Below are 13,840 nucleotides of genomic sequence, written 5' to 3'. Positions count from 1 at the left end.
TTCTCTAATCAGAACATTGGCCTGGATTTAAGAATAGCCTGAGAAAGGCATTCAAATGGCACTATAGATACCTATAGCTCCCTTGAACTTGTGCTAGTGATGAGGAATGCAAAATCAGTGAAGCAAGTTACTTATCATTCAGTCCAGTTCTCTTAATTGGTATCTGTTGATTGCTATTTCATGTAATTAAATCCAATAGCTTAATGTACATGATTCTTCTGTGTCTTGCTGTGTGACCAGCATGAATCATATTTCCCATGATCTGAAGTTGGTAAAAATACTTTTAATGAAAAGAAAGGAGCTTCAAATGTCTGCCTCAGGCATTATATTATCAGAGATACTTTGCAAAACAAACTGCCTTTATTTAAACCTTCATTTTAATAAACCCAGGGATAAAATCAACTCATTTATTTACCATTTACTTTTCTGCATTGTGTTTCCTCCGCATCAAGTCTGAGATGTTTCTATCTTTGGAGACTAAATGCATTTATCCTTACAGCAGCCATACAACAAAAATAGGATATTTTGTGTATTCGTTCAAGCTCTTCCTCACATTACCTACTTACTAGGTAGGTAATCTTTGGTAAAGCATGCACAACTGAATAGCAATCCATTTTGAAAATGCTAACTTTTACATTTTCATTTAAATATCTAGTCTTTTTTACTGAAGCACTTCTGGCTTTACTAAATAATGGGCTTTTTTTTCAAACTGACTGAATTTTAGAAAAATAGAAAAAGATGAGATAAAATGTTATACCTACTTTATAAGAATACTATAAATATTAAACAAAACCTTATAATGTTTACAGTTGTGCCTATTTTTATTAAAAATCACAATTTTACCTCAGTTGGTAGGGTAGTGATTATCTGGTTAAGTCTAAAGTAGAAGTCGATTTTTTTTCCCTGTAGATATATTGCAATATGTTTTTAGTATAGTCAATATATTTTTAATTCCCAGATAGTTACACGCCCCTCTTCCTTCAAAAGCATCCGTTGATATACCCTCTGATTAAATATTCCAATCATGTTCTTGGCACTTTGACCATTTTTTCTGGGAGAATATAGGACAGTTCAATGCATTGCCTTCCTTCCATAGCTTGTTCTGAATTCAGAACATGTTTGTGTGATCATAGATGTTTCTGAATAGTCTTTCCTACATTCTCAGTGGAAATACTGTGTTTGATTTTAAAAGACATCAAGATGCTCTTAAGAAACATCAAGAAAGATGTGCATCAACTCGACAGTGTCCAGAGGACAGCAATGAGAATAATCAATTCAAAAAGTAGGAAGAAACATTGAGAATGAACCATAGCAAGATTAACTCTATAGAACAGCTGGACTGAGATGACATAACAGCCTTCAAATACATAAAGAAGAATGAAAGAAGAATGCAATAAAATCTTCTTGTCCATTGTGGATACAACAAGAAATAATGGCTTTACACTGTAGCAATGTAGACTCAGGTTTTCCACATGTATATGGAAAAACTTTGCTAATGTAAAAAAATGTGAATTACTGAAATAGAGTGCTCAAGAAGGTTTTTCAGGTTAGGTTAAATGATTATCTGACATATCTGTCACTGATGATTAGATCTCCTAAACTTATAACTTTCAGTTATAATTTCTATGGCTCTACCATTAAATTATCAGTTTTCCTAAAGAGTCAAACATTACCAAATAAGCTGTCTAGTTCCATCTATCAGTCTTAAAGAGGAAATCGGCTTAGTTCAGAACCAATTCTGGTATTTTTATCAGGTATACTAGGGCCAGAGCAACACGACATATTCAAAATAGGAAGGACAAGCCAGGAAGACAAGGAGGAGGAGTTGCCTTTTATGAGGGGCCTTTAAGAGGGCAGTAGGAATGTATGGAGCTCTGCCTGGGGGTGGATGACGAGCCAGTTGAGAGCTTATGGGAAAGGATTAAAAGGTGGACTAACAAGCGTGACACTGTTGTGGGTGTTTACTACAGGCCATTTGATCAGGAAGAGGAAGTAGATAAGGCCTTCTACAAACAGCTGGAAGTAGCCTCACAATCACAGGCCCTGGTTCTCATAGAGGAATTTAACCATCCTGATATCTGCTGGGGGAATAATGCAGCAAGGTAAAAGCAATTCAGGAGGTTCCTGGAGAGCACTGATGATATCTTTCAGACATGGGTGATGGAGGAGTCATTGAGGAGAGGTGAGGTGCTGGACCTTGTACTAACAAATAAGGAAGGGCTGGTTGGAGACGTGAAGACTGGGAGCAGCTTTGGCTGCAGTGACCATAAGATGGTGGAATTCACAGAGTCACAGAATGGTTGAGGTTGGAAAGGACATCTGGAGATCACCTAGTACAACACCCTACTCAAGCAAGGTCACCTAGAGCACACTGGACAGGATCGCATCCAGGCGGGTTTTGAATATCTGCAGAAAAAGAGACTCCGTAACATCCCTGGGCAACCTGTGCCAGGGCTCCGTCATTCTCACAGGGAAGAAATTCCTCCTCGTATTCACGAGGAACTTCCTGTGGTTCAATTTCTGCCCATTGCCTCTTGTCCTGTCACTTGGCACCACTGAGAAAAGTCTGGCCCCATTCTCTTGACACCCTCCCTTCAGGTATTTATAGACATCGATAAGATCCCCTCTCATTCTTCTCTTCTCCAGGCTAAACAGGCCCAGCTCTTGCAGCCTTTCCTCACAGGGCAGATGCTCCAGTTCAGGATCCTGTGAGGAGGAAGCAGGGCAGAAAGTGTGATCACAGCCCTGGATTTGAGGAGAGTAAACTCTGTCCTCTTCAGGGACCTACTGGGAGAAATCCCATGGGTTAGGGCTCTAGAAGGAAAAGGAATCCAAGAGAGCTGGCTAGTATTCAGACATCACTTCCTCCAAGCTCAGGAGTAGTACATCTCTATGAGTAAGAAGTCCAGCAAAGGGGGCAGGAGACCTGCATGGGTGAGCAAGGAGCTCTTGGCCAAATTCAGACAGAAGAATCATAGAATCATAGAATGGTAAGGTTGAAAGGGATCTCTGGAGATCATCTAGTCCCACCCTCAGCATAGCCTGTACAGGGATTGAACCTGCGAGCTTGGCATTAGTAGCACTACACTCTAACCAACTGAGCTAAACCTGAAGAAGAAAGTACACAGAATGTGGAAAAAGAGGCCACTTGGACAAATACAGGATATAATTTAGTATGCAGAGATAAGACTGGGAAGGCTACGGCCCATTTTGAATTAAATCTACGAAGGCATGTCAAGGACAACAAGAAGGGCTTCTTCAAATACATCAGTCACAAAAGGAAAACTAGGGAAAATGTGGGCCCACTGCTGAATAGAGTGGGTGCCCTGGTGATAAAGGATACACAGAGGCAGAGTTACTGGATGCCACCTTTGCTTCAATCTTTTCTGCTCAGGTCAGTCTTCAGGAATTCCAGGGCCTGGAGACAAGAGAGAAAATCTGGAGAAACGAAGACTTTCCCTTGGTTGAGGAGGATGGGGTTAGAGATCATTTAGGCAAATTTTACACCCACAAATCCACAAATCCACGGGTCCTGATGGGCTGCACCCATGAGTGCTGAGGGAGCAGGCAGATGCTATTGACAGGCTATTCTCAATCACTTTTGAAAGGTCATGAAGATCAGGAGAGGTGCTTGAGGACTGGAAGAAAGCCAATGTCACTCCACTCTTCAAAAAGGGCAATAAAGAGGACCCAGGGAACTACAGGCCAATCAGCCTCACCTCCATCCTTAGAAAAATAATGGAACAGCTCGTCCTGGATGTCATCTCTAAACACGTGGAGAAAAAGTGATCAGGAGCAGTCAGCATGTATTCACCAAGGGGAAATTATGTTTAACCAATCTGATAGCCTTCTATGATGGGATGACTGGACAAGCAGATGAGGAGAGAAGAGTGAATGCTCTCTACATTGACTTCAGTAAGGCTTTCGACACTGTCTCCCATAACATGCACATAAGCAAGCTCAGGAAGTGTGGGCTAGACAAGTGAACAGTGAGGTGATTGAGAACTTGTTGAAAGGCAGAACTCAGAAGGTTGTCATCGGTGGTGCAGAGTCTAGTTGGAGGCATGTAGCTAGCAATGTCCCTCAGGGGTCAATACTGGGTCCAATATTGTTCATCAGTGACATGGATGCAGAGACAGAGTGCACCTTCAGCAAGTTTGCTGATGATACCAAACTAGAGGGAGTGGCTGATCCATCTTTGGAGAAACCCAAAAACTGTCTGGACTGGGCAGCCTGCTCTAGGTGACCCTGCTTGAGCAAGGAGTTTGGACTAGATTATTTCTAGAGGTTTCTTCCAAACTCAACCATTTGGTGATTCTGTGAATATAAGCACCACCATTCAGCTCAAGCTGGTAGTGAAGTATGCAACCCAAGCAAGATGCTGAATAAAAGATTCACAGCCAATAACAAAAATCTGATGTGGCTCTCCCGTCATGAATGGAAGAAAGAGTATGCCTGTGCCTACCCCAGTATAAAATAAATCCTGTGAGACAAGATAGGGATAAATGTACTTTGTCTCTGAGGTTTGTGGGGTACCTGATGGTTTGCTTTCAGTTCCTCCTCCAGCCCAGCTCAGCTAATATGTCAAAGCTCCCTTCTCTCTTCTAACCTAAACAAGACAGGAATAAATTCTTTTTCTTCCAATTTCCTGTTTAGATTGTAGTATTGAAGAGAAAACACACTCACATAATACATTGAACTGAGTGACAAATAATTATAGCCACTTCAGTTCTAGTCACAATTTCAATGTATAGATAAGCAATCACTTAGTAAGACTGTATCACATTAAGTGTGGGCTTTTTTATTATTTTAATGAAAGAATTCTGTTTTCATAAATAAGGCACATTTTTATAAGTTTAGGCTTGAATTCAAGTTCAGCATGACTCAACAATCTAAAGGCTTTGAGTATTTTATTTAAAGACTGGAGAATTTCACACACTGTAAAATGAAACCGTTATAAGCTGATAACGTGTAGAAGTTATCTCAAAAAACTGCTTCTGGGAAAAAAATCAGTATTATTAGAAATAAAGAATGCAGAAGCCTGGTGTTGATTAATCACCAGAAGAAAAGATAATAGCATCATATCTTCAAATTGTTTTCCCCTAGCACTGGAAAATACTTGATTTCTTACTTTTAGCTATTTACAAACAAAATTATTGTTGCATTTTATTCTCTTTAAAAACAAGTTTTAAGAAAGTATTTTTGTAGGACTCCTTCTCCTTTCAAAATTTTTGTTTTATTAGGGAAATGCTGAACTCAGTGTAATAAATTACACAGCTTCACACTTCTCAGTCAATCTCACTAATGTGGCAGCAAAGCTACTTGCTCATTTGCATGAAGTCTCTTTTGTTTGTTTGTTTGTCTTTAATGTAGTAGGTGAGAGTAAGGCAAGGTGAGTGTACTCAACCTCTCTTCTGTAGTTAGTATTTATGATTTCCAAAACAGGTAGGTAGTTACAGAACGATTTGTCACTCTTTCACAGAAATGTTCTGAAATCATGGATGCTTGAGTTGAACATTATATTGCATGGAGAGATACAAAATATACATAAACCAATCTTTTTCATTCAAAAGGACAATTCCTCAGGAAAAAATAATCTGTTTTAGTCATATTCTAAAAAAAAAAAAAAAAAAATCAAAAAAAAAAACACTTAGATAAATGTTTTGACTCATATTCTACCTCTACATTTCACCTCAACATAGCTCACTAACATGATCCATTTATTACAATTGTGTATGTATATAGTTTTAAGAAAAAATAATTTGGACCGAATTCCCAAGAAGCATGTTATATAATACACCAATTAATTCAAGCAGAGCAAATCAAATAAGTGAAAATTACTTTACAATTGAATATAATTTCAAAATTCTCATTTTCACATCATTTCACTCCTCCTTTAAAAATAATGTAATTTTACTTGTTTGAAAAATGGAAGTGCTTTTCAAATTTAGAATCTGGAAAACAGATACATACCCTGTCGATTAGTTCTAGATTCTAAATTATCTTGCAATGATAAGTATAGTATAATAACAATTAATAATTTTATGTTCTAATCAGTAATTCAAGTCAAATGGTTGAAGTCAGGCTTAGTTAATTATTGTTCTGATCCTGTACAAAAAACAGATCGCCGTAACCCAAAAACATATGAGAGACTATGTTACACAATAGGAGAGTCCATATTACACTGGCTACTTCCAGTAGGAGACAAAAACAAAAGTAAAGGACCCTTATCCTGATTAATTATTTAAACTAACAGCATTTTAAGAAATAGTTTTTGCTTTAATTTAGAATTTGTATTAAAAATGAATTAAAATCGGTAATTGTGACATAATACTTTGAAGATGGAAAAGATAGCATTACTCAAAATATACATGAAAATGTGAATTATTTAAAGATTTTATGTCAGATTTTTTGCAGAAGATAAGTTTTTTATTATATAAATTTAATAGGCCTTTTCTGTGTTTAATTTGCTACATACTGAATGACTATGTGTTCCTGAATTTCCTGTTCAGAGGATATATATATATATATATATATATATATATACACATAAAATCTAAACATCATCACTGAAGATTTTCCAGAGAAAGTTCAAGGAAAATATGCTTGAGAATTACATTCCCACTTACATTTACAGACAGGTGACCTCCCTTTGTTGCTCCATAATCCATCTTCTTGACATACTGCTGTTGCTTGTTGACTAGATTCTAGCTTGAAGCCCTCATTACATTCATATACCAATCTACTGCCCAAAGTGAATTCATTACCTATAACTGAACCATTCCCAGGGGATTCAGGAATACCACAAGATACAGCTAAAAAGAAAGGAAAAGATTTAAAAAAATGTTACTTTCTCATTTTAATTAAAAGAAAAAAATATTGCCCCATCTCTGAAATAATAATCACAGAATAACAATTTTGACATATTCCTTTTGTAAAACTGCAATAAATTTCCATCATATTTACAACATTCCAAAAATGTAAGCATATTTAAAATATTAGCAAATATTTGGATCTAAAATAGTCATTTTAGAAATCATTATTTTGCTCAATTCAATCACTGGAGAGATGGAAATTCCAACATAGACTAAGCAATGAAATGTCAATAGCTTATTTTTTAGGGAAAAAAAATCTAGAAAATATCCAAAGTGATTGGATCCAGTAAGAAATGAACTGGAAACTTCTTAAATGTTTTCTAATACTCTGCTTCCATTTTCTCTGGATTTCTTTCATTCTCCATCTACTATAAATAGAACTTCATGTTTGTTTGTTTTTAAACATGTAAGACAATGTTTGACATTTGAGAATTCAGTTTAACATTCTTGTCTGACAAGAAAAGCACCTAAACATGTATTTAGACCATGAAGAGTTTTACTGAAATTAAGGATGTTATTCAGATACTTACTGCTGAGCACTTAATTACATACCTTCCTAATTCACTTCAAAATGCAAAATATTATGTGAATTCAGGCCTTATTCATTTTCCATACCATGAAGGAAATTACTTACTTTAAACAGGTGCAGTTTTGAGTTCCCTCTGATTCCAATTTCTTCAAAATGGATATTGTACCTCATTAACAATTGCTTTGAGATTCCAAAATATTATAGCTTTTTGTTGCTCCTTCAAAATTGTTCCCCAGACAAGTAATTATTTTTTCAAGTTCCCAAAGTTTTCCACTTACTGAAGTATAAACAGCATTTAGTTTTTCAGCTTCTTTTATCAGAGCTCAGTACAGTGCATTTAACAGTATCTCCTAATACACAATTTTAAGACAGGGTATAATTCCAGAAATATTTATTTCATCCACCTTTAAGTTTCCAAGGCTCAACTGCCTTCCGCCAGACAACTCACTTCCCTTAATTTTGAAAACAAAAAGAAGAAAGGTAAATATTTGGTATACTTTTTGTTTTTTAATGCTACATGCTGTTTAAAATCGTTATTTATCCACAAAGATTAGCTGTAGATGCTTCTGTAAGTTGGAAATGCTGATAAAGAGTTTGTATTTGCCCTGTGGCTCTTTTGAAGGTAAAGTCATAGCATTGTTTTCTCTGAAAATATTTTATTTTCTGTAAAATGGTAACTTGGACCATAGAACATACCGCAATATTAGAATGAATCTATTCGAAAATTTCATAAGCCAATATATATGGTTATAGAATCACTAGCCTCTTTGAGTCTAACATCCAGTTTATTAATCTTCAGTAAATACACTGAATAAAGATAAAACAGTTCTGAAGCTTTCATTTCTACATATATAACAACCCAGGGAGGATTTTTTTCAAATGAAAATGTCTGTTCTGTATACATACATATGTACATATATATATATATAAAATGTATATTTATATATACACATCCAATTGTAAGATATGCTTCAACAATTTAACAGTCACAAAGTCTTTCCTCTCGGAACTGTGAAGTATTATTATTTAATAAGATCAATATATTACAAAGGAAGAAGTGACAGACTGTGTCTGAACTCTGTTAAACACAGGTGAAGATAAATAAAGAAAAAATTGTCTCATTTTTGTTATCATTTACCTGATTCAATGAAAATGATTAATTTCACAACACATTGTCATGGTACTGTAAACACTACTCTAAAAGTTGTTTTCAATATTCCAGAGTTGTCACATTTGATGCATTTAAATTAAATATAACAGTGTGTTGCATATGAATATAATGAAGAGAGGTAGGCATTATAAAATGATAAATGGTTAGTTCATTTCAGTTGTTTGCTTCCATCTGGAATCTGTCACATTGCAAATAGAACTAGAACTGAAGAAATGTTGAAAAATAAGCTCCTTCCTTTGTAACACATCTCATTGGCACTTTTTGCACCCAAACCAGAGAGAGAGAGAGAGAGAAAAGCGGGAAGGAAATGGCTCTGGAGACCCATCCTGGATGCTCTTGATGCTGTTGGAGAAAATGAAGAAGGGAAGGATACACTGCCCTGGTCGCATTCAAGCAAAACTATCATCAGTTACGCCTGTTCTGATCTACTATCCTGTGTACTGAAGCACCTCAAAATCCACACTTCCTCTCAGACCTCACCGCTGTCATTCTCGGTGTCGCACCACAGTCCTCTACAATCTTTCCTCCTGCCTGGAACGCTGCTGATGAATCTCGCATTGTCACAACGTGAGGTTATTCCTGCTGCTGCTTTAGTTATTGAACACAAAACCAGTTCTGGCACTGCCCCTGTTACAATCTGGCTGTCTATTTGTCTCTCCCCAAGAAACTGGGATAGGGAAGAAATATTCCTGCTGCTATTCCGGAGGCTGTTAATGGCTTCTAGAACAGTAGTATCCAAACAAAATATTTAGTACTGTTAGCATCACTAAATAACAAAAGAATTCCTCTAACAGAAGCCAGAATTATACTTGGTCAAGGTCCACCTAACATGTTCCCGAAAAACTTCCAGTGATGGAAATTCCATATTCTCTTCACGCTGTCTATTCCAGTGTTTCAGAAAAACCAAAACAAACCAAAATAAGCCAAGCCAAAGGGGGTGGAGGGGAGCAAGGGGAGAGAGTGCTAACTACTTCACATTTTTAAGACAGGATTGGAAAAAAATAATTTTTTTTGCATAATAACTTTTACCAAGAAAGTAAAAGGCCTGTGTTTAATTACATGCTCAAACACACAGAATAGCTGATTTCATCAGACTAATATCTAAAAGTCATGCGTTATTTTTAGTAAGCTACTATGGCACATACTACCAGCCATATTTGAAAAGAAAATAGTGATCTCTGATTTACAAGTTTCCGTGCTCAGAGGAAACATTAAGATATCAATGTTCTACCAGAGACAGAACATTTAAAACAGTTCTTGTTCATCTCAATAATGCAAGAAGAGGCAGCTTCATAAGAAATGTCCATGTGCAATAACATAACAAAACTCATCAAAATAAAGCAATATTTATCAAAATCATCTTCCACGGATAAATATATTTTTAAATTAGCCAAATTATGTAACAGCAATGATTTTTATTAGATAACTGAAGAGATAATCTTACTGATAAATTTCTGCTTTCAATCCAGGAATTTGTGCCTCTGTGTGTGTAGAAATATATGTACATATATACATAAAAATAAATATATAAAATAAAAAAATCTTATACAAATATGAAATCAAGAAATCAGCCTGGAAATTTTCAATCTCAAATTATCTTTACTTTCACTTGTTCAAATAAGAGAAAAAAATGAGTCAGGCTAAACTTAAAATACCTATAATCAGAGAGAATTGTATTTTTACACAATCACACATTATTTTTTGATAACCTCACATTCGCACTTGTTTATTATTTTTAAAGATAATAGCAGAAGTTATAATGCCCCAGACAGAAGTCAAGTTCTTTATATATTGTCCGGAACATTATTATATGTATCTGTATTTGATGAAATGAATTGAAAAATATCATTTGGTCCTACCAGATTAACCCAAATTAGAGATGTATTTGCATTAAAATTGATATTGTTATATTACATGTATAAAAGAGAATTTCTCTTTTCTGATAATGAATACAATCAAATTTGATTAATTAATCGAGCCACAGTCATGATGTTTAATTACAAATGTAAATATATGAAATCAATTTTACTGGAATTTCAGACTTAATTACAGAATTTTTGAGGGAAATATCCCATAGTGAAATCCATGAGCTGGACTAAATGCATAACTTTAATTAATTTTGATAACAGATATTTAATATGTTTAGAAAAATACTTTACATTTTAGAGCATATTGAAAAAATAATTGCTTCAGATTTGTAACAGTGACATATTAAAACTAAGGAATCCTACATTCATAAGAAGTTTCCAGTAACGATTATCCTCACTCCCTAGGTGCAATATCTTTTTTCCTCTACTGTTAGATTTCTATATACTCCCAGTCATACACATACTGTCAAAATTATAAATATTGCTTAAAATGAAAGAAAAAACGTACTTGTGAGCACGCTGCATTTCTAATGTGTCAGAGATATTTCTTGCATATAGTGACAAAATAACATGAACAGACTCAATGTTTAAGCATTTTATAACGTTGTCAAGTCTGCTTAATTTTTGTTCAGAATTTATTACTTTTTGGGACCTTTTCTCCACTGGTCATCTATGATCAATTTCTAGGACCTCATGTCAATACCTGTATGTATCCACACATTCTTCCTTCCACTTTCTGTGAATTATCCCATTTTGCCCCCTGTATTTGCAGACGTCTTCCTTAATTATTCAAAGAAATAATCTCCCTCACACTCAGACCTCTTCCAATCTTCATGTACCTCATTACTTTTACATCTATTTTTCAAAGTTAAAATGGGTAATGTAAAAAACAAAGTACAAAAGAAAAACATATAAAAATCAGACTGTTTTGAAAAAAAAGAAGAAGATAAGGAAAAATGTAGGTCTTTATTCTAGCATTTTCCAAGTTTGCAGAACTTTTAAATTTTTAAAAAATATGCATTCCTTAACATATTTCTCTAGACCTTTAAAAACAAAGTGAATCCCTGTCCTTACCCAAAGTTCACCGTATGAAAGAATCGCATTAATACTCTAAGAATTCTGAAGTGCCAGAATATCATATTTTCATTATACAGACCTCTGCTATTTAACTAAAGACTATTAATAATCATAGCAGGCTGCCACCATCTCAGCGGATCTGCAGTAGAAAGACATGGAGTAAATTTGCAGATAATTGCTGACAGCTGAGGAACCATGCAATCTTAAATTCTATTGTAGCTATTAGGAAAAAGTATGAGACAGTGGGTCCTACAGCTTATGATCACAGCTCCTTCAGTCTAACTAGTACCCAGAGTACTGTCCCTGTCCTCAGACATTCAAAATATTTGAGCTCCGGAGTAAAACACCTAAATTTCTCGGCCAACTACTGGCTAGTCAGCAGAATAGCTTCCAAAGTTTTATTGACAGGATTGATCAAATAATGAAGACAGAGTTTAGCTATATAGGACTTGACTTGTTTCTTTTCCCATTGTCTAGAGCTATATAAGACATTCTCAGACCTCTGGGTACCCTGACAGCAGTGGTGGATATAACACACAGGCTTGTGTCTTTCTGGACTGGTAGTTGGAAGACAGGTAAAATACTTTACCTGTCTCAAATGACACTAGACATACACATTTAAGCAAATTAATCAAAACTTTAACTCATACACAGATACTTAAATGCAGTCTTAATCTTGAACTGAATTGCATCCTCTACTTCCATGATCCTCTGGCCAGCTTGCAGGTCAAATCAACATTCCAGGTTCTGGAATAGGCTAGGATAGACCCAAGTTATATCCGGAATACAGAAAAAAAGCAGAAGTTACAAAGTATGGTTCTAAAGAACAATTAACAAAATAATACACTAACCAAATGAATGCTTGAAAATCAAATTAATGCCCGAAAACTACTGCTTTTTTTAAAAAAACAAGATCTGTAATAAAAAATATTGTCAGCTGGAGATACATTTGGAAATATGTTTTTTATTAAAAGGAAAATTGCAGAAGATGTATTTTTCATTTGGCCCCTATTTAACTGCATTAATCTAGATTTTAATCCTACCATTCCGGACACATTAAACACTGAGTCAATACGCACTTGGGTAAGCTCAGGATGTCAATATGACTCTCCATACACAGAAGTATTTACAATGCTGGACATTTGCTTTGTAAAACATTACATTCTTTGCAATGAAATTATAGAAGCAAATCCATCAATAAAACAGTGTCCTACCTTGGCAGATTGGCACAGGAGAATCCCACTGATACATGCCATTTTGGTGACGCCTACATGTTGCATTGTTGTGACCAATCATTCTATATCCAGGTTTGCAGTAATAATGAACTTTACTTCCAGGTAGACCACCTGTTTTATTTACAATTCCACCATTCCTCAAGATGGAGTTTAAGCTACAATAGGGAGCTATATGCCAAAAAAAGGGACAATAATATTAAGAATACATAAAAGTTATTTAATTTACAATGTTCGTGCTATTGGTGAAAATGAAAACTTTGTATGCAGTTAAAATTAGTACAGAATCGTTCACATTATTATTGAAATCCTCAGTGAAGATTCAGGCCTTCCTATGTAGAAATATCACAAAGCTCAGAAACATAGTTTATATCACCAAAACACTTAAAGCTATTCCACATGAGGAAGCTACAATCAGGAAATATATAATTGGATCAGCAAGTCAGATAACTCCCATTTACTAAATGGTCTACCTCAAAATTTAGTAACTTTAAAAAATAGATATAAAACTGTTCTTTGAGGTACAAAATATACAAAATAGATTTCAATGGTTAGTATTACAAAATTCCAGACCTCTTAGACAGCTAGGTAAAAATTAAATGCTTTTCCAAATAATACGTTAAAAATTTAGAGGGAAGAGTACCATATTTGGGATCATCCAATGCAATTTTTCATCTTAAAATCTATGTAAATGTTTTACATACACGTCCCCCCCAGAGATATTACATAATAATTGGAATAAAATTTTACCCAAATAATGTCTCTAAGGTGACTGCATCTTCTTAAGTGCTGAATACACAGTGCATCTAAAATAAGAATGCACTCTTTTAAACTTAAGCTTTGAAATGAATTCTGGAAGCATTAATCACCAGAAATACTGTTCACAGACAGGCTTTCCTGATCATTATAGTCCTTTAGAATTATAATATAATAATGAAAAATTTACATATTTACTAAGGAAGTCAAAAATCTTACAGAATATGTATTCCACGTATTCCTGTCAAAAAGTGAGCAATATAAACTTTTTTTTTTTTTTTTTTTTTTTTTTTTTTTTTTTTTTTTTTTTTAACAAGGTTGCAATACCTGTA

General features: G+C 34.9%; 1 protein-coding gene across 1 annotated transcript in view; it reads right to left on the bottom strand.

Annotated features, from left to right (window-relative positions):
- The window catches only part of CSMD1 (CUB and Sushi multiple domains 1), a 626,201-nt gene that overhangs the window by 86,660 nt on the left and 525,701 nt on the right, over positions 1-13,840 (bottom strand). The window contains exons 49-50 of the mRNA XM_085309436.1: positions 12,735-12,923; positions 6,630-6,815 (exon numbers count right to left, since the gene is read on the bottom strand). Of these exons, the coding sequence (XP_085165562.1) occupies positions 6,630-6,815; positions 12,735-12,923 (375 nt within the window). The remainder of the gene's footprint in view (positions 1-6,629; positions 6,816-12,734; positions 12,924-13,840) is intronic.

This window comes from Rhea americana, unplaced genomic scaffold, assembly GCF_003343005.1.
Source record: "Rhea americana isolate MKP2758 unplaced genomic scaffold, rheAme1 scaffold_299, whole genome shotgun sequence".
Lineage (NCBI taxonomy): Eukaryota > Metazoa > Chordata > Aves > Rheiformes > Rheidae > Rhea > Rhea americana.
This window is presented reverse-complemented; position numbering and strand designations above follow the sequence as displayed.